At 29.9% G+C, this 22,777-nt stretch overlaps 2 protein-coding genes across 9 annotated transcripts in view; one reads left to right on the forward strand and one right to left on the reverse strand.

Moving 5' to 3' along the window:
- Positions 1 to 12,124, forward strand: part of LOC139512225 (Fanconi anemia group D2 protein-like) — a 109,516-nt gene extending 97,392 nt beyond the window's left edge. For 3 of the 4 annotated variants that reach the window (XM_071299704.1, XM_071299677.1, XM_071299694.1), the window contains exons 37-41: positions 553 to 591; positions 1,428 to 1,577; positions 3,694 to 3,840; positions 6,846 to 6,938; positions 10,076 to 12,124. In XM_071299704.1, the coding sequence (XP_071155805.1) occupies positions 553 to 591; positions 1,428 to 1,577; positions 3,694 to 3,840; positions 6,846 to 6,938; positions 10,076 to 10,162 (516 nt within the window). In that variant the 3' untranslated portion in view covers positions 10,163 to 12,124. The remainder of the gene's footprint in view (positions 1 to 552; positions 592 to 1,427; positions 1,578 to 3,693; positions 3,841 to 6,845; positions 6,939 to 10,075) is intronic. The other variant, XM_071299685.1, reaches the window with a different exon arrangement.
- A 1,060-nt stretch (positions 12,125 to 13,184) lies between these two features.
- The window catches only part of LOC139512258 (DNA ligase 1-like), a 46,135-nt gene continuing 36,542 nt past the window's right edge, over positions 13,185 to 22,777 (reverse strand). For all 5 annotated transcript variants that reach the window (XM_071299767.1, XM_071299759.1, XM_071299774.1 and 2 more), the window contains 3 exons: positions 21,203 to 21,443; positions 17,375 to 17,531; positions 13,185 to 16,464 (listed from right to left, as the gene is read on the reverse strand). In XM_071299767.1, the coding sequence (XP_071155868.1) occupies positions 16,357 to 16,464; positions 17,375 to 17,531; positions 21,203 to 21,443 (506 nt within the window). In that variant the 3' untranslated portion in view covers positions 13,185 to 16,356. The remainder of the gene's footprint in view (positions 16,465 to 17,374; positions 17,532 to 21,202; positions 21,444 to 22,777) is intronic.

A 22,777-nucleotide genomic window follows, 5' to 3' on the forward strand; every position in this document is an offset into this window, starting at 1 on the left:
AGGTGTTGCTTGTTTTCTGTTCTATTGCATTATTCGCACATTTACTGATTTCAGCAAGTCAACATGGCGGCTCCTTGGTTACAACATGTCAACAGTGAATTTGACGGTAGCTTACGATAAAAAATGTAAATTTAAAATTGCAAATGTTGGGTTTACTGAGAAGTAAAAAAAGTAATCACATTTTTTTCTAGCGGTTAGTTAAGAGATCATTCATGCAGGTTTATTAGATTTGTTTTACATTTATCGAACAGTGGGTAAAATAGAACAGCCACACACACGGTATTCCCATCATCGCTTCAGTTTTTTAATGATCGTATTTGTCCTATTAGAATCGAAATAATTCATGGAAGCCATAGATTTGTTGTAAATTTACACATGGCCTGGGCCGTGATATTTGTTAATTTTATCCCTCGCTAACGCTCAGGATAAAATTCTCATATCACGGCCCAGGCCATGTGTAAATTTCCAACAAATCTATGGCTGCCATGAATTATTTCTTAAATTTACAATGTATATCAAAATCATTGCAAATTGTTTTTCTTCTATTTTTAGGCATTTGATGGAAGAGGAAATGTTACATCAGCATTAAAGGTATATTCATACTTATATTTATCTTAGATATATAGATTTTATGATAATATACTATTTTAGGTATATATGGTCAGATCATTTGTTTTCGTAGGTCATAGGAATTATTAGTTGATAATTGAGACCTGAAAATAATATGCACACAGACTGAAAGTTGAGCTTCTAGACTTGCAATTTATATTGAAACTTTGTTATCCTGTATCTATGAATGCATGAATTATTTATATCAGGCATACTAATTTATCTTTTATAAGCTTCTGACATAAGATATATAACTCAGAATAAAATACCACTAGATGTAAAGCAAATAACAGTAAATGAATAATATATTGTGGTCTTGTTTATTTTCATGACTACCAATTTTTGTAGATTGCTGAAAATTTCCACTTTCATGGATATTTGATTTAGTTGTTATAACAGTTTCTGTATACATTCCTATAGAAAATTCTTAATTCTTTGATCATTTAAAGTGGTGGTTCCCCTGTACACTGGAAACCACGAAAATTGGTATCCATCACATAATGATGAATCCACAGAATTACAACTTGGGATGTAGAAAACCAAAACAAATGAAAACATATGGCAGACAAAAAAGATTGAAATGAAATACATATAGATAATTTTGGTTTCAAGTCTAAACTTAATAGACATATTTGATGTCCTGGTCACTGAATTGAGGCTTTTCTAGAGTTTTATGATAGTCTTCACCAATCTAGTATAGAATATATCTTCAATTCTTCAATTTCATTAACAAATCACAGATTGCAATGTTCAGTAACTGCTGAATTTAACTGTATTACTTTTTTTCACTGAAGATTACATTTGTATATCTACTTTAGTGTGGAAGACAGTTTATAGAGATATTTCTAAGACAAGGTATGCCGCTACTGGACACCATGTTCCGTACCAACAGAGAGGATGTACAAGGCTTACTGAAAAATCTACAGATTAGTACCAGATATCTTCATCACATGTGTGGACATTCAAAGGTTAGTCAAAATAAACAACTGACCATAATTTATGTGAGCTGACAGTAACCTTTTTCTCACTGAAAATTAGGCAAATAATATTCTCATGACCATACTTGTTGACAGTCATGTTCTTTATACTAAATTGCTAAAAAATGCATAAAATTGTCAATTATTATTCTGTAAGAAACAGTATAAACATATCTGACTGAAAACTGATTTAACAAATAAGTGAATCAATATTAAAGCCGAAATATGCAATCTTTAATGACCTGACCACAGTAATGTAATTATATCCCTTCTTAAGGGGGCTCCTTGGTATAAATCAATTTTTTTTTCTAATATAGGATTTAGCTATATTTTTTTATAAATGAACTTTATCATATACTTAAAAGAAAAATGAAATAAAAAAATGGGGTCACCGTTCATTTAACTCACAATCTGCCTCCGGAAGAAGCATACATTTTTGTTAATGTCCTTTTTTTCTGTTGAGCTAATAGGAGAAATAGAGGTAATATCAAAATAAAAAAAATAACTTAATTACAGAAATCGCTTAAATTTTATAATTATTTAGTTTATGTACAGCTTATTTGAAAACAATAATAAAAAATATAGGTCACCGATGAGTTAAAAAAGATATTTCAAATTTAATGCCAAAAAAATGGCATTTTTGCACCAAAGGGAGATAATGTGGAGTTTTTTCAATGATATAAACATTTTAAAAGTCATCTGGGGCCAAACTAAATTGTTTTTTTGGGTTGATTTTTGTACCATATCATAAAGTAATAACTTATAGTGTAATAAATAAAATTTGTAATGAAAAAATAAAGATTAAATTTTATGCTGACTCTTTTGTACCCACGAGCCACCTTAATAAGTCTGCTTAAAGGTTTTGGATACCTTCTTCTGACACATGTTTGAACATTCTTAGGTTTGGTAAAAATGAATATCTACACAAAAATACAAGATACCTTCACCACCTGGGTGGACATTCTGAAGTAACTCAAATATCTACATATGAATAAATACTTTCAACATATGTGTGCAGGGCCAAGTAGTCAAGTACGCAATTACTCATCATATAGGTTTTCTAAAAACTAATGTGGCTGTGAAATTGATAACTTAAGCACTGTCACTGATTTGAAAAAAAATATATATATTATTAACCTAATCACTTTTGAAAATCTTATTTGGACAAATTATATCGCCTAGCAGAAAGGAACCATTTTTTAGTTGTTTTGAAGCACCAAAAAATCCTGCATATCACAATAATTGTCAAATAAAATTGTGTATTTATTGTTTTTCTGTAGGCACTTGCACAAATATGAGGAAAGTAAAAATTTCTTATCATTTATCGTCTGATCCTTGGAATTTGTTAATTTGATATATTCTACAATTATAGTCTTTGTATGGGGTCGATACGAGGATATATTGACCTGAAAGAAGTATATTGACTGAGGACGAAGCCTGAGGTCGATATACTTCTTTAGTTCGATATATCCTGTATTGACCTCATAAATAGGCTATAATTGTTTTATAATTAATTTTCGACTATATTTGTATCAAAATCGTCATTTTATTTTGTTTGAATTTTATAGATTTCATATTGTCTCATAGGCATTAAACACATATAATATTAGTTGTTATTTCATTTACTTTTTTTCTTTTTTTATAAAAATTTTAACAATATCATGAAATTCATTACATGACGTAACAAAGTATTTCTGTTTTTATATATTCTGAAAACAACTGTGCAATATGGTTTTTGCTATCTGCCGTTTTCTATCTACCTTCGAAAATATAGTTTAACATGTGACTATCCCTGAACAAATCAAATTAGTTAAAATATACGAATTAATAATATTACTAAATATAGACCTTTATTTAAATACTGTTGATTCATTTATTTTCATGGTCACCAATTTTATTGAATTGATGAAAATTTGTACTTTCATTGATATTCGATTTTGTAGGTTTGTCGAAGTTTGCATACAAGTCTATAAAAAATTTGTTCTTTGTTGAACATTAAAATTCAAAGGTTCCTTTTACTCATGAAATACACGAAAATTGGTATCCATCCAATAAAAATGAATCCCCTGTAGAGAATGAATAACAAAAGTATTTCTAATATTTTCAGATCATGAAAGATGTATGTCTGACAAACTTGGTACCATTGATGAAGAAATGTTTGGAAGCTTTTGTATATCGCGTCAAGGCTATGCTGACTATGAATAAATGTTTAGAAGCCTTCTGGTTAGGAAACCTGAAAAACAGAGATTTACAGGTAAATACATTCTTGATGATTCTAATTTTTCAGATCTTACAAATAGTATTACCCCATTAAATGTCTGAAGACATTCTTTATTTAAATATTTACAGTTCAGATATGTATAGATTATTGGGCATACCTGCCAACTTTCACGATTTAGGCGTGTACTACACGATTTTGACCCTTTGTCACGATTGCACGATCGTGTACCTGAAAAACCCTCTAAAACACGATTTGGTGAAAATTTACACGAAAAATATTGTTGTTCCCGATTTTGAACTGTGTCCAATGGAGGAAAATCGTGTTCAGCCAATCAAATTGTGCGTTTCTCATGATCAAATTAATCAGCCAATCAAAAACGTTTTCTCTCAAGATTGTTTTAACATGCTAGATATTGAACTTGTGTTGTATTCCTCTGTTTGTTGGTCAGAATTGTAAAAACGTGAACATGGCAAATGATTTTTCAACTGCAAGGAGGTTCTTACACTGAATAAGAATAAAAGCATGGCTGATTGACAAACTTCAATGATGCAGTACTACCATGAATATAATAAATAGTAGTTTATTCACTAATTTATTGACATAACATGTACACTTACTGTAACATAATTTTATTTATGTATTCAATCATTTAAAGGATAATGTACTCTTCATTATTTTCCACATGGAACCCCCCCCCCCCCCCCCCCCACATCAACATGAGGAATCCCTTAAATGAGGGACAACCCTTAGTCAAGGGGTCACTCTTGTAAAAATTAAATAGGAAAATGTAGATTTGTTAACTTAAAAATGGGAAATTCTGACATTATATTTGGAACAGCTTTTCTAAATGAAGAGTCCTATTATTTTGAATAATAAAGAAGATATAAGGCCAAGAACATATCAAAATTCTTGGACATGTGTTGACCATATAATACCAGATAGACAATGATAGATCATAAGCTGTACAGTTCTTTGGGAAAAGTTTCTTCAAATAATATGAATGCTCATTTGTACTTAAAAAGTGGTTTTTAATGTCCTAACATTGAGGGGGGATCCCTATGTGTTGTTCCCAACCTGATAAAAGTCCTTCTTTGTGTATAATTTTAAATTGGAAAAGTCAACAACTATTTAGTATCCTTACACATGAAAATAATTCCTGGTCTTACAGCTACATGTTCATATTTTCTGCTGATATAATAACTAGAATCATGCAAATAAACTTAAAAAAAGGGATGTAAGCTCATCTTACAAATCATGCAAAAATGACACTTTTTCGCGCAAAATAGTCGTCGCAAAGAATTTTAAACTTTGAAATTGTTGTCGCGCGCTAAAACCCCCATGGGCATTTTCAAAAGTTGGCAGGTATGATTGGGTTTACTACACATTGGTATTGTAAAATATTAGATGCTAACCACAATGTGAACCTGGTGAGTTAGTGCAGTGAAAAGCCTCACACAGCTGATATTTTATGATATCTATAGGTTGCACTTGTGTAAAAACAGCAATGCAATTTCCATAGGAACTGCCTAAATTGCATATGCAGTCACTTTTCATTCAGGAAGTTTTGAGGAGAATGTTAAATTTCCCTGGAAAGGAGACATGCACTACTTTTTTTTGCACTACATGTAATAAAAACATATAGCTGTGTGGCATATTTTCAAGTGTTACTGCCCTCCATTTATATACATTGCAGGTTCGCACTGAATTTTTCCATTAAATTTGACTCAACACCCAAATGTCTTCCAGTCCTGAAAAAATTAGTTAAATAAATAGACATTTTTATTTATATCCATTTAATTCTCCAATCAAGTCTTAATTAAAAAAAAATATACTTTGCATCCATGGCAACAACTATGTAAACAGTAGCAGTACTTAATGCGTATTCAATTTCCCCCAAAAAGAGGCGTGACTTGCAAATCACACGTGATTTACAAAGGGCAACTTATATGGGGAAAACTTGAATATGCATGCAAAGAACTAAAAGTTTGGGATTCATTCTGTTCAAGATATTACTAATGTTTAGTCAATTATATTTGGTATTCATGTTGTAGCTTTGGCATATCCAATTATTATAGATGTTATCTGGCAATGATCTCTTGATCAGGGTCAGTTGAATTTTAAAATGGTGCATATGATTAAATTGTTAAGAGGGTGGTAAAGGGTTGTTTTCCTGCAACATGTTTTGCCATTTATACGTCACATGCAGCCATGAAGAGGTTTGTTATTCACCTTGTTTCGTGAAATCAGTAAAAAGATCAACGTGCAAGAACTTTTTAATTGTTCGTTCATTGTAAAATTGCAATTTTATTTCACGTTCTTCAGTGCAGATATCCCCTATTTACGCCCCTCGTTTAAGTATTGCAATCTAAATTTCTAAACTTATGCATTATACAATAACAAAAGAGAGGCAAAAAATACCAAAGGGACATTCAAACTTGTAGCCATGGCTAAAATTGAAAATGACAAACCGACAAACAACAGTACATAAAACACAACATAAAAATCTGAAGACAGAGTAAAACAACCCCACCAAAAACTTGTGGTGATCTCAGGTACTCTTTTAGAGTAAGACGATCTTGCTCCACATGTGGCACCTTTTGTATTGCTTAGGTTAATAATACACACAGGCAAGACATATTTCATTGACGATTAATTCAATTATGGAAGGAATGTAAGGTTAAGTATTTTGTATTGCAGAGCTACATACTTGTATATTAGTTTTCACAGCCACATTCTGGTTTTCATACCACAATTTTAAATGATTAGTTCAGATTGATTGAAATCACATTTTATAAATGGGACATTCAAACTTGTAGGTCGAAAATGAACCGACAACGCCATGGCTAAAAATGAAAAAGACAAACCGACAAATAACAGTACATAAAACACAACATAAAAATCTGAAGACAGAGTAATATAAACCCACCAAACTTATCTGTACTTCTCTAAGAACAATTGTATTGCTTCTTGATGAAATATTTGTCCTATTTGAAAAATCATTTTATGTTTCCAAATTTTACAAAAACTATATGTTATAGGGTGAAGAGATTTTATCCCAGACTTCTGCTGCCACTGAAGACCAGGGCAGTGATGATGAGGCTCCAGAGGAAGATCAAGAAGAAAGTGATGTTGTAAGTTATACAACTTTAGTACAGAATGTTAGACATGATAAGATGGATTGCTTCCATAACATGTATTTATGCATTTTAATGAGACTGCTTTTCGAGTTTATAAATTAAAGTTCTATTAATCCTAGTTGCCTTGGTTGTCTAGCTAGTGGAATCAAGCTCTTCATGGGTGTGGGTAACTGTGGATTGGATCACAGCTTGGTCAAAATAAAGACTTGAAAATTGGTAGTTGTTGCTTCTCTGCCTAATCCACAGTATTTATGAGTAAGAGCAAAGATTGGTTGGCTTGGAGTCAGAATAGCATGTCCAGATAGCAGTGAACTAGCATTAAAAAATCCTGCTGAGTATAAAGCAGGGTACATAATCATAGCACTCACATTGTTGTTATCCCTTTAAACAAACCTGCATATTTGCCACTTTAGATTAAACACCAGTCACCAATCCACCCTTACAGTTGACTGAATGTTGTTTTATAAATAACATGCAGCTATATATATGGTGTGTACAAGTTATCAGTGTTTTATGACCTGCTGAACAAAAATGGATGATGCAAGCACACAGTCTTTTGCTCCGCATATTTCTGTCAATTTTTCACAACTTCATGATACAGTCTAATACTGAGCATTGATAGAAAAACATTATAAGACCTCACAAAGATTTTGTATAGATATGAATATGGTATAAGGAAAAAAAGAAAATTAGAATTTAAACCATTCAGGTATCCTCATTTCCAGTTTGAAGGCAAGGAGAATAGCACTAAATGTTAGGTTGACGTATATTTATTTGAATTTAAAACATTTTATAAGTTAAACCTGTACCACCTGTTGCTAGAAGTTAGGTGTCAAAAAACTTATAACTTGTACAACCAGGTGCTCCGCAGGGCGCAGCTTTATACGACCGCAGAGGTCGAACCCTGAACAGTTGGGGCAAGTATGGACAAAACATTCAAGCATGATACAGCTCTGAATTTGGATTGTGATCAAATTTTTGACATTACATGGTTTTTTTTTACACAAAACAAATGCCAAGATTTTACAAATCAATTAAAGATTTCTTCTTCAAACTTGTTAAATCTAAAATTAAATAGTTGACACAGCATAGGTTTCTGACACAGAATGAATGTGGTCTAATGAACTTAAAAGGTTTTTTTTGCCTTTGAGCAAATCACTATGCTGTTGAATATTAATCCTCTCAAAAAAATGTTTGAAGAAATTTTCTTTTTATTTATGAAATCTGAAATGAGAAAAATTTAACCCCCCCCCCCCCTTTTTTTTCACATCCCCGTTTCCCTTTTTCAAAACTGATATCAATTCAAATTTCTAATGGAGTTTGCAACAATAACTACTCATTTAAATACATCATAAAATATTAAGATGTAAAAAAACTGCTTGTTATCACTGAATGGTAAAGATTATTTAAATTTATCAGTTGGTAGTAAAAAGTGTATATACATTGTATATTGTATATAACAAAGATTTAAGTTGATTCTGGACAAAGAAAGATAACTCCAATTAAAAAAAATTCTTGCTATTGCACAAATAGGATATTTCTTGCTTACTATTCTGGACAAAGAAAGATAACTCTAATTAAAAAAAAATTTGCTATTTCACAATATTGTGCAATTAGATATTTCTTGCCATTGCACAATACTGTGCAATTGAAAAGACTTGCTATTGCACAATACTTAATATAATAATTTTAGATCCTGATTTGGACCAACTTGAAAACTGGGCCCATAATCAAAAATCTAAGTACATGTTTAGATTCAGCATATCAAAGAGGCCCAAGAATTCAATTTTTGTTAAAATCAAACTTAGTTTAATTTTGGACCCTTTGGACTTTAATGTAGAATTTGAAATTTGAAAACAGGACCAAAAATGAAGAATCTACATACACAGTTAGATTTGGCATATCAAAGAACCCCAAGGATTCAATTTTTGATGAAATCAAACAAAGTTTAATTTTGGACCCTTTGGACCTTAATGTAGACCAATTTGAAAACTGGACCAAAAAAACTTCAATAATCAAGAATCTAAGTACATTTTTAGATTCAACATATCAAAGAACCCAACCGATTCATTTTTTGTCAAAATCAAACTAAGTTTAATTTTGGACCCTTTGGACCTTAATGTAGACCAATTTGAAAACGGGACCAAAAGTTGAGAATCTACATATACAGTTAGATTCGGCATATCAAAGAACCCCAATTATTCAATTTTGATGAAATCAAACAAAGTTTAATTTTGGACCCTTTGGGCCCCTTTTTCCTAAACTGTTGGGACCAAAACTCCCAAAATCAATACCAACCTTCCTTTTATGGTCATAAGCCTTGTGTTTAAATTTCATAGATTTGTATTTACTTATACTAACATTATAGTGCGAAAACCAAGAAAAATGCTTATTTGGGTCCCTTTTTGGCCCCTAATTCCTAATCTGTTGGGTCCTAAACTCCCAAAATCAATACCAACCTTCCTTTTGTGGTCATAAACATTGTTTAAATTTCATAGATTTCCATTTACTTAACCTAAGGTTATTGTGCAAAAACCAAGAAAAATGCTTATTTGGGCCCTTTATTGGCCCCTTATTCCTAAACTATTGAAACCAAAACTCCCAAAATCAATCCCAATCTTTCTTTTGTGGTCATAAACCTTGTGTCAAAATTTCATAGATTTCTGTTAACTTAAACTAAAGTTATGGTGCGAAAACCAAGAAAATGCTTATTTGGGCCCTTTCTGGCCCCTTATTCCTAAAATGTTGGGACCAAAACTCCCAAAATCAATACCAACCTTCCTTTTATGGTCATAAACCTTGTGTTAAAATTTCATAGATTTCTATTCACTTTTACTAAAGTTAGAGTGCGAAAACTAAAAGTATTCGGACGCCGGACGACGACGACGACGCCGACGCCAACGTGATAGCAATATACGACGAAAATTTTTTCAAAATTTGCGGTCGTATAAAAACCACCCTGTACAAATTATAATTTGTACAAACTTGCATCTTGTACACAACATATATATAATGATACTTTTTTGGTGATATCAATTGTTTGTTGCTGTAATAGTATGGGTATATAGGTTAATCTAGGAAATCAGTTTCTGATGCTTGTCATTTCAATTTAATTTTTCCATTGGTTGTAGGAAATGGATAACCAAAGTGAGGCTGGAGATCAGACCAATCAGGATGGAGATGATAGTGATGGACAATCTTGTAGTGAAACTTTCTAATGAATGGACTGTTGCTGTTGTGCCAATTATTTAAAGAGAAATGAAAACTTCACACAACATGTCAAAAGATTAAATAATTAAGAAATGATTGATTTCTTTGCTCACAAAATCAGATTAACTGGTTACAAACATGTGACCTTGAGAATTAAATGTTAATGAGTACTCAAAATATTTTTTCAGAATTTATATTTGTCATTATTTGGTGTTGATTAGATGTGTATTTATTCAGTATACTGTCTAGTCACTGCATTTTATTTAGTCTGTACTTCCCAAAACAATACTGTGGATTCATTTATTTTCGTGGGTGCCAATTTTCTTGGATTATAGAAAACTTTGATGTTCATGAGTATTTAATTTCCTGGTTTTGTCACAAAGTCTGCACACCAGTGTTTGAATATTGGTCCTTAGTTGAACATTTAATATCCTAGTTAACCTGTCACCACGAAACCCATGAAAATTGGTACACAACGAATAAATACCAATGAATCCACATTAGCATGATTAGTTTGCATAATACCTGAAATTTCATGTAAATCATTACAGTATATTACATACTATATCATTATAAAGGTAAAGGAGTAGGTCCAGTAAGACCCCTTTTTGGCCCCAAAATATAGCAGTTTTACAAAATAGTTAAAATGTAAACTTTTAGTTATTTATTGGACAGTAGAATGCTTCTGCTACATAAATATGGGTTGTTTTTGACAATACAATGCACATATATCGAGTACTAGCACCATAAAGTCATGCTAAATTACTGAAATCTTCACAATTCTAGCATTTTAGTTAAATTTTAGACGGTTTTCGTGTAAAACTAAAGTGGCCGCATTCGTGTTCATCCTTAATATTGAAATGTAAGTTGTATTTTATTATAATACATAACATATATAAAGGTTGAAGATGAACACGAATGCGGCCACTGTCATTTTTGACAAAAACCAACCGAAAAGTTACATTTTTCGGCATATTTGATAGATTCCTATTTGAGCTTGAATCGGATCGTTTTTAATGACTAAATCAGTTAAAATCTTTCACATAAACTGATTGATTCAAATGAAATAGACACTTAAGTGTTTAAAAAGTGGTAAAAATCTTTCGTCAGATGAACCTGAAATTTGAGGCCAAAATCGGTCCTTACCGAATCTACTCCTTTAGTGGTACCAGAGAAAATTGATGAATTTAAAGTTTTACTTTGAATTGAATTGAATGAGCTTCAACTTTATAATAAGATAATGTATAATTTTTGCATGTGAATTGAAGGATATCTTTTGAAAAGATTTCAGGGTTAAAGTTAAAGTTTTGAGCCCTTCAAATTTTGTGGAGTAATTTGTATATTGATTTATATTGAAATCAAGATCATGGACATTTCAATGTTTTAGATCTGTTGCATATATATTGAATTATGAAATATAAATTTTGAGTATTTGAAGGAAATATATTTAACAGAAATGTTACGAGAATATGTTTAGTTATAGTTTTTTCAATTGTTAGAAATCTCAAATTTTGATTGCAACATTATTTTATGCTGCTTAATAGAGACTGCACTGGCATGAATTGTTGAGACCAATAAGAAATAATTCATGTTGATTTTTTTTACTGTTCAAAAATGCATGGGTAGGAATTAGAAATTTAATGCATAAATTACAATATTATTTTGATTTTCAAAACTCAAATGTCTTTAATGATGATATTTAAAACATATTGTTATCCTTTTCAACACTTTAGGAACATTTGGATGAAATGGTTCTTTTATTTTAAGATAACTTATCTAATAATCAGTTATATCACATGAAGCATTGCATTTTACTTATTATTGTAATAATGACATAGCTCTAGAATTGTCAATTCTTCTTTTATGACTTTCTTTTTCTTTTGTTATAGTTTGTTACAGGTTTTGTACATTTTTACTGTTAAGACTATTCTCTGATGTATTTAATTTTATATTTAAAAGAATGAAGTAAAGCATGTTTTTACATTTATTACCTCCCTTGAAATAAGTCGTTAAAACTAGAAACAATTTACTTCCCCTTTGAAGTATTACTCAAAACAGAGAAATAATTATTGCAGTTTTATTTACTAGATATGTATTATTCCTTTTTTTCTAGTTTAAACACTCTTTATTTGTCACCATTAAATTTGAAGCTTATCTAGTAATAATGGAGCTGATTTCTTGAAAATATGAACACTTACAAAAATGTTTGCTTGCTTTCCTCACTATTGATTTTATATCGTAGGTCTCAAAGATGAAGTTGTAATTACAGTATTTTTAAAAGATCTATGACAATGAGGTCAAGGTCAGATAAATCGTATTAGACCGACATATACTCCCTCCAATTTTTTCAATACACCAAATATAGTTGACCTATTGTGTAAGCTTATTGAAAACAGACCAAAATACAAACTTAACATTGACTGTTGAATCATGAAAATGAGGTCAAGGTCAGATGATATCTGCCAGACAGACATGTACACCAAATATAGTTAACCTATTGCTAATAGTTCTTGAAAAACAGATTAAAAAACAAAAACTTAAGTCAAATGAAACCTGCCAGACTGACATGTACCCATTACATCTTTTCATTTACCAAATACAGCTGACCTACTTCTTACAGTATTTTACAAACAGACTTACTGGTTTAACCTTGATCACTGAAATGAGGTCAAGGTCATGTAAACTGTAGACGATGCAAGGAAGGTATATATATTTGTACAGTTATCCTATTACACATTCAGAAGAAATTTATAAATGTTGTAACATAAGGTATCTGCTAAGAAGATATACACCAGGTCTTCTACCTTCTGAAATATAAAGCTTTATACAAACATTTTTTAGACTCTTTCAGAATAGAAATGCCACGCCATGATAATTTTTTGTAGCATAAAGCTGCAACTGCCAAAGAACTATGCATATTCTTAACCTTGGAGAAATTCCACCATATATTACAGCATATTGGAGGATTTTGACATATGTGATACAGGAGTCTTTTCGTAGGGGGGGAGTGTAGGCAAATTGATAAAAATATTTTAATTCTTTCTGTCATTTTATTAATAACAAATAATACTGGATAACATAAATCAAATTATATGTGAAACAATAATAACATACAATATAATTACTTGGGCCATAAGAGAACAAAATTATTTACATAAAACCTGACTGGTCCATGAGGGGAAATAAGCACATAAAATCTGGTCCAAGAACAAATTATATATTACATAGCACATGAAATCTGGTCCACGAGCAAATGATATACTATGTATAAACATGAAGCACATAAAAATCTGATACTATGTTGCACATGAAATCTGGTCCAAGAACAAATGTAACATGTAGCACAGAAAATCTGGTCCAAGAAAAAATAAAACTATGTAACATTTAGCACTGTTTTCGAAACTCATAAAATTCAACTGATAATCTAAAAACATGTGCAAATATCCTTATTTGGAGTGTTTCCATACTACTGATTTTTTTTTTTTATCTTTTCTACCAGGTCTATGACTACTGTTTTATAAAAGTCTGAGAGTTATGACTAATTCCTACTTGTATTGGAGATAAATAACATTCATTGCCATTGGTCAAAACTTTCACAATGATGAGAAAAACAGTGAAATGAGTGAAACAGTACCAGAATATAATACATCTAAAATTACTTTACTAATGTTAATTTGGAGCTTCCTATTTGAAGCTCTTTTCGTATTTTAACAAATATCTAGCTTTTCTAAACAAGAGAAGTACACATTGCATTACTGGGAAGTCATGCATGTACTGCATCTCTTTCTGTGGAGAACTATGAATGTACATTTGAGTCACATATCATAAAATGATAACAAAGATTAAAAAAATACCAGATTATGACCCCTTTTTGCTATAAATGTTTTTGTACTTTACAAATCTGAAACACATTTTCTTTATTTTATTTTGTCTAAATACTAAATGTTTCTAAAAACATAATTCCTCAATATACTCTGGCTAATTTTGTATGTGCTGTAAGCTTAAATAATAGAGTATTGTACACAGGATAATTATAACATACCATTCATCCTCACATAAAATATACATTATTTTATTTCAGCGTCAATTTCCTTTCTATTCTACGTTTGTTAACTTAAAATTATACATGGAACACATATTTAACCAATTTAGATACAACATTGATTTATAAATATGGTATTCAAATGCTGGGTCGTTGTTATGCTTAGTATGAAAATAGACATCTACGGACGCAGAAACTGACTTCTATGCACACATTTTCACTAATAAAGACATGCATGCACACTTTACATATAAAACAATAATTAGGGATGTATACAAATTGATAGACAATACACAAAGTATGAGATTTAGGCTTTTTTTTCCAAAAACAAATGTACGGGTGATAGAAAACATTTTTTTAGCATAGTCACATCACAAAGGATTTTATTATTTTCAAAAACAATCAACACTCATTAAACTTTGTAATCTCCATCAAATAAGCTGCAATTAACATGAAGATGCAGAAGAACCCATGAATGGAATGGAACACGAAAAGAACACAATATTATGTCATGGAAGATCTGTTCTTTTTGTTACTTTCTTAAATGCAATAACAATAAGCACTCAAAAATCTTCTGCTATGAAGTGTTAAAAGGTCAACATGGTTTTGGGTGCGTTTTATTTTTTTATAGAAATAATTGATAATTTATTCCAAGTAATCAATGCAATTTCCCTTAACTCTCAATTTAGTGACTGCTGCAAAACAACAGAAATTGATTCTACTATGGTAGCCATAGTTACTGAAAAATCATTGACACAAATACATCACCATGACAACACCAATGGAGGGAAACATGGCAATACTAAGCCCTGAGACAATGATAGCATTTACCAGTATAGCACCATTATGTTATTTCTGAAGCACAAAATTTACTACACTGACTTTTATTCGTTATTTTACAAATGTTCATGCAATGGTAGAAAACCTGATGAAATGTTACTTAGTACATTTGTGTACATGTTTCTTAAAACTGAATGGATATTTGCAGTCATATAATCATAGGAATTAACAGCCATCCCTTTTCTTTTTTTCAAAATAGGGTATGCATTTGTCCTTCCCTAAATAAAATATAAAACATGATAAAATTGACAAGTAAGAAATATGTAACTGCAGTACATGTATTAAAATCTGAAATTGCTTGCAATTTTACAATGGTATTATTATACAAATAAGCACATGTTAATCTAATCAATTCCTTGCATCAAATTAAATGCTGTTTGGTATACAAATCTTGTGATACTTTTCAATTTACTTTCATCTTCATTGGAATAAATTTAAAGCTATGAGATAAAAGGCATTTTTACATAATACACCTGAGCTTTTGAGGGTTGTGCATCCTTTTCCTTTCAACTCCTAAATTTGGTGATAATTATTTCATAAACATATTTTACAAAATTCAAATCCTAATAAAAAAAATTGTAACAGGAAAGAATTTAAAATTTGTTTCTATTTCTAGCAATTTTCAAAGAATAGATTATCTCCCTTTCTAGAATTCCATCCAATTTATTTGTGCCCTATTCATAACTTCAGCACTTTTTAATATAAAATTACATAGTGTTTGAGGACTTCTACACATTAAATATACATGTTGCATTTCATAATAAAGTTGTAAGAACTCATGGCGAGTGAACTTTGCACTGAGTATTATCATCAAATAATTTGGAAACTGAGGTACAAAAAAGTATGAAATTCCACTTAAATAATTTCAAATTTATCACTGGATTTCTGACACCAAATTGATTAAAATGGCATTCACATTGTGGTCCAAACATAACTTGGAATGCATTTTGTTTGTAGAAAAAATGTTAAAAAGCTGAGTTTAAAAAAGTTTTAAAACAAATGTAATATTTTTTAAAGTCCTGAAGATCTCTTGTCAGCAGAGCACTAATTTCAACAATGTATCAAGAACAACTTTCTACTGGGATTAAAATATGTCTGCCATACGCTCAATACAGGTTAACATGGAAAGTTTTTAAATACATTAAAATAAACATTTAAGATGATAAAATACATTTTACATTCTTTACTTTCTTACATAATCATCTAAAATATCAAACTCCATCTAGATTTGCAAGAAAACCAGCTTCTTAGAATCTAAGTCTAACTGGTGGAATTCCACAAATTGATCAAATTCAGAATGATGTCATTTCACTTGACCATTCACTTCACTTGACCATTAGCTGTCTTGGCTAATATTTTGGCCTGGATTTTTGAAAGTTCAGTTTGATTACCTTCTTCTTTAATAGGTTTCATTGTAAGATCTTCTTGCTGAAATGAACAAAGATATTGGTAAATAATTTAATTTTGGATGTAACGCATCTTCTGATTGGCTGACCGAGTTTTGTCTATAAGCTCATAGACATAATTTTGTCTTATGACCAATGTTTTTTCATGATTTACTCTGAGTTGAAATGCAAATTAGAATTAAATTTTAAGGAATTACTAATATTTTGTTAATGTTAAGCACACTTTAAAATAACCCTCTACACAGGTTATTCAGTGTGTACCACATTTTTTGTTATTTCTTCATAGTCAAAATAAAATATTACAGTCATTACTTTCATATAGAATTGATTCTATAGAAATGATATGAGTAAAAATCTTTGTAAAATACATTCTGTAAAAGATTAACTTAATCTACATTATAATCTAGATCTCAAAATAAGGCTATTATGATTTTTTTTGGCAACTTTGTACTATCCTCAAGAAGTTTGACGTGGCGATGCAAATATGCAAGACAAAGTTAAAAAATATAGATATTCCTTTCTAGCAAAAAGTGGTCAATATATCATAACTTCTCCTTTGTGTTATCTCTTTGTGTACTCCAAAATGTATATACATTAAAATAGTAATTCCTCTTACTATTCATGAAAACCATGACAGGTGCCACAAGTAAAGCAGGATCTGAGATAACCCCAAGTTTTTGGTAGGGTAAGTGTTGCTCAAACTTTTGCTTTTTGTGTAGTGTTTGTAGATTTGGGTTTTTTTTCTTCTTTTTTTGTTGTTTGTTTTTCTCAACTTCAACTTTTTTATTGTCCCCTTGGTATCTTCAGGATTTTTTTTTAACAGTGAAAGAAACACAGTGTCTCCATTGTATGTTAAGATGATTTAACTACAGATCAATATATAAAATTATAAATATCTTTTAAAAAATAATTGTTGGTGTAAGCGTTTATACCTCCTTTAATCGTGTAGCTTGTTGTTCTAATTTATATTCAAAACTTGATCTTTTCTGTGAAGCTTTCATCTGTGCATCCCATTCTTCTCTTCTTTGTTTTTCTTTTCTTTGGTTCAAAACTTTATCAAGTTCAGGTTTTTCTAGCACATTTTTACCACTGAAAAAAAAGATGAAATTAATTGTATAGAAAATTACATATGTGCTTTGTCTTCAGAAAATTCTTTCCATATAAATGCTGGAGCTATCTATATATATATTAACATTCACATATGAATTTTAAATTTTTTATTTTTTTTTATTTGAAAATAAAGATGAATTGCAGAGCATTTTAATATCATAATATATATATTTTTTTACAAGTTATCTTTGTAAGTGCAGTGAAATAAGTCAAGTGAAAAAGAGCCACAAAAATCACATCTACAATAAAAATTTTGCAACAGAGGATTTTTTCTTTGATGCAAACCAAAACCACTGTAATATACATGTTTGCGTGAGAAAAAAAGTTCAGAAATGATTGCCTGTTTTTAAATATGCGATTCTTTTTATCACCTTTAACATTTCTGAAATTCCTTCATGATATTCTATTTATATTGTACACCAATAATGAAATAAGAATTTAAAAGGCAAAGTTCTTTTTAATGCAAAGCTTTTTTATGTCGCATTATAGAATGAAAAATTTTGCAAACATTTCTGAACTTAAGAGTAGTGAAAAATTGCAATAAACAGCAAATGTCATTCATATAGATTGTGAAACACCTTTTCAAATACCTTGTTAAACTTTGAGAATGACTGCTTAAATAAAATTTCCATAATATATAAATTTAAAAAAATAAAATAAAATTTGCATGATAGAATAATTATGCAAGTTCCAAAACCATGGGTACACGCAAGTAATAGGCACAAAAGATGACCCTCTCTCTAGAACTTAGTCCAAATCCTCAATAAAAATGTTGATTACTAACTGTTAAACATATAGATCTATGTCTTATGTTAACCCTTATAATAGGTCAAAGATAGTATGGCAAACAGCCTGGCAATTATGCATTTAAGAAATGACTGTAATATTTTTTCTGTTTTAATATGAAGAAATAACATCAAAAATGTGGTGCACACTGAATAACCCACATAGCGGGTTATTTTACAGTGTGCACCACATTTTTTATGTTATTTCGAATGAGGAGAAAAAATATTAGTCATTTCTTATAACTTAATTCTTAATTCCATTTTAAACCTGGGAAAATCATGAAAAAATGTGATGTCACATGACAAAATTATGTTTATGAGCTGATAAACAAAACAACGTCAGCCAATCAGGAGACTTGTTACATTCAAAATTAAATTATTAAAAAATACAGCTTTAATTGATTAGTTGGTCAATTTATCACCTTCTATAAATTCATGAATTTCATGATGATCAGTTCAATTAGTAGAAATTCAACTTACATAAAGAAATAAAATTTAGAATGTGTCTATGGACTTCATATGCCCCTGTTTGTAAATATGCATGGGTTGACTTCCACATACAGATGCATGAGTAATGTAGTAAGGTCGTTGTGTGGTTATAAGCATTGTGTATAAGTTTCATTTCTTTCGGTTGAGGCAAACTACAGTTAAAGATTGGAAACAACAGATGAAGCAAATTTTCTTTATATAAAGGGGCATAACTCTTATTTTGTGAAGACACTGCACCAACACACTGTTAATATGTTAAATCTGTTAATATTGTGTGTGTTTAATTAGAAATCACACTACCACAAATAAACAAACCTTGTTCTCAACCTACAGAAAAAGGTTTTTTACAATTTTCTATAAATTTGATTCACATTTTGAAATTTTTCATATTAAAGTATTATTACAAATTCAGTAAAACCTGTGATAAAAGTGTACTCTATTGAACAAAAACTTGTTCTGTGAAATCACCCTCTTCTTCTCTTACTGTCTTATCACCTATGGGTTTGTATTTTGAACCTCAATTTAAATGTTACTACTCTTATGCAACTTTTTTCTTTTTCCAAGAGTGAAATATATATATATAGGTTTGACTGTAGTTCTAAACTATACAGATTACACACAGTCAATTTGATGTGTATCAAATATGTATGCTCAACTCATATTAGTTGTCTTTTAAAAACACACTTAATATACAGATAGAATTCAAATGATGTAATTGAATTTGAGTTATCTCCCTTTGCCATTATACATTTCGAGGAATAAATAGTTAATTTCCTTTATTGATTGACTCAATTGGAAAATGTAATACATATAAGTCTTATCAGCATTCCTGGCTAAATCATAGTGATGAATAAAGCAATGCTAAAAGAAATCAAAATGGTACAGAAAAACAAGTGGAAAAAGGCTGATTTAACCTTACTTTGTTGGTAGAGGACTAATTAATCAGACTTTATCCAAATCATTTCTTTACATGTACAACTAAAGTGTTGGTCTTTTTCAAAACACCAGATACTTTTGAGATTGCAGAAAGACTTTGAGAGTTCTATATTAAAGTTCACTCTTTTTATATGTTTTTATAAAGAGATTACTTTGGCCGCAAGTGTATAGAAGTTTAAAATACTAATCAATTACACTAAAATGATGTACAAGGTATACAAAACAACAAACTTCAGCATTATTTATCAGTAAGGACATCTAAATTTGTTGTTATAATTGTAAACCCAGACATAGGGTCCACAAAATAAACAAAATGTATGTGATTGAACATCAAGTTACATATTCAAATCTTACTTGAATTTCAACTCTATGTGATAAAACTAATTTCTTAAAGTATCATCTTGAACTCAAGAATTTTTTAACATGAGCCTCGACTTTCAAGCAATTATTGTTTACTGGTAACAGTGAACTATCATTTTCTTCCCACTTATTGGGTGAATGATCTTACAAAGTATATTATATCTCTGACTGATACCATGAACTTAACATGGTAGTAAACAACATTTAGGATCGACAATATCAACTATGCTCTGGAATTTCAAGATGGGGCTAGAAATTAAAACCTTATATTCCCTTAAAAACCTGTTTGTCATAGTAAATGATCCTACCAAGTAACACTGATGAGATACACACAGAACCAAGAGGTACTATGTATAGACACAATTTAAAACAGAAAAAAAATCATCAATATGAACGCTGCAAAACAAACACAGTATTGGCTGGGAAATAAAAAAAATACACAGCTGTCTCTTCGTCAATGTACATTATATTACATCTATTTTTAAATTATTATTCAATAACTTGTCCTTAAAGAAAGTCACTTGATGATTTATAATATAGTGACAATCACCTTTTAAGAATTTTAAGTGACATTTGTCAGATCATATATAAACCACCACACAACAGCCCGTAAATTTTACAATCAAAAATAGCCATAGAATCTTCAAAATTTTTTATAGAGTTTTGCTTGCATTTTTCAACACAATTGATGTTCCCTATGATGACTGATATTTTGTTTCATTTAAAAATGGCGACCACACTCAAGTAATTAAAGGAGCAAGAAAACACCAAAATGGAAACTGTAATTTGATGAAATACTTCTCATAATACCTACAGTTGATTAATTATCAATCTGTAATATTAATTCAAGATGGACAAAAAAATGCTTGTAGTTTATATTTTGAAAAAAGTTTTAAAATGATCAAAAATTCACAAGCATTTCTTTTCTCCTTTTCCAAAGTTTATAATTTTCTAATCTAATTACTTTTACTAACTAACCCTATAATTAATATATATTGCATATTATTGGTATACTTGTGTTATATTTGCTATCGTAGCATATTTTCATTTTTTAAACTTTTTCTCGAAATGGACTCTTACGTTTTATAATTCCGTAGTAATTCTTTGTGTAATGCCATTCGTTCCCTAGAATCCACACATGGATTTGAAAGTTTCCTGGGTTTTATCAGTTCATTATTTTCAATGTCTGGATCAGATAAACGTTTTTCTGACTCTGATGGGCCTCTAGCTCTGATGATGACTGGTTCTCCATTTCCTACTCCTGAGTCTACTCCATCATCATTATAATCTGGTTCTGGCTCAGGTATATCAAACTGGTCATCTGAAAAATTGAATAACTTATTCATATGCAAAAATATTCATTGAAACTAAAAAGATTCCACAATATATATCACAATAAAAGATATCAAACAGTTCTGATGCGCTGCCTTTTAAAATATGTTTATAAGACAATATGTTTATATTTAAATGTTTCTAGATGCATAAAATAAGAACTATAACTTGCACTAAAAATTGTTTATGCATGTAAATGAAACAAAAGCTATTTAACAAAACAATTTTTACATAAAAAGAACATCAATTGTTGTTGTACATAAGACAATAAAGTTTTTAAACACTCAGACATTAAAAATAATGTTATAATCTGAAATAAACATAACTACATGTACTGTTAAGTATTGTGCATAAACAAATATATTCTCTTCTCATTTAATTGCAAAAGAAATTAAGATTAATGAAGTAATTTTCATTTTACAAAAACCAGTGATAAATTTCGAGGAGATGCAAATGTAGATTCATTAAAATGTTTGTATCTTTATAATCATTTGTTTCAGTAGCATTTTCTAGTCACTGTCTTCTTTTCAGATTTGAATATGATATACATGCAGTCTTTTCAAATATAATCAAATGAAGTTGTAGCAAAATAATAAAAGTGTATTAATTATCTTTTGCGTTAAATATTTCTCAATCTACCAAAACAGAAAAATCCAAATAAGGTATGAATTCATTGAAAGGTGTTACATAACTCCATCAAAATATTTGAAATTTTGTGTGGGAACTACATATACAGATAGTATCTACAATTCTAATCCAGATAAAGATAGCTAAAGTACTGTCCTTTATTTAGGGGCAGATCTAGGAGGAACAAATTCCCCTTTTGAAAATGCTGGATCTGCGATTTATTTATACATATAAATAAGAGTTCCCTACTCTATAAAGGACTAAAAGGTGACGGATTGTATAATAATTCTATAAACATTTGTAATTAGTGATGTTATTCAACAGGAAATGTTTAAAGATAAATAACAGGAAGGAATAGTATGGTGGTAACAATTATATAACCATGTTTCATATTTCACATTTTTATTTCTTAGTACAGAAATGATAAGTATGTACAGAAAATATATTTTTTTACCATAAAAATTCGTTTAAAAAATGTTAATGCAAATGAAGCAGATGTAAAATCACAAAAAGATATTTATTTAAATATTTAATATAATCTAATATATACATTGTATCTACAAGGATCAAGTAGTTAAGTTTTACCTTTAACCTTAGATATAACTAACATGACTAATGAGCCCTAAATATAATTGTAAATTAGCATTAATTTAGCCTCATTTCTTTTGCTACCCAAACTATCCTTAAGATTTGTAA

This window comes from Mytilus edulis, chromosome 1 (genome assembly GCF_963676685.1).
Source record: "Mytilus edulis chromosome 1, xbMytEdul2.2, whole genome shotgun sequence".
Taxonomy (NCBI): Eukaryota; Metazoa; Mollusca; class Bivalvia; order Mytilida; family Mytilidae; genus Mytilus; species Mytilus edulis.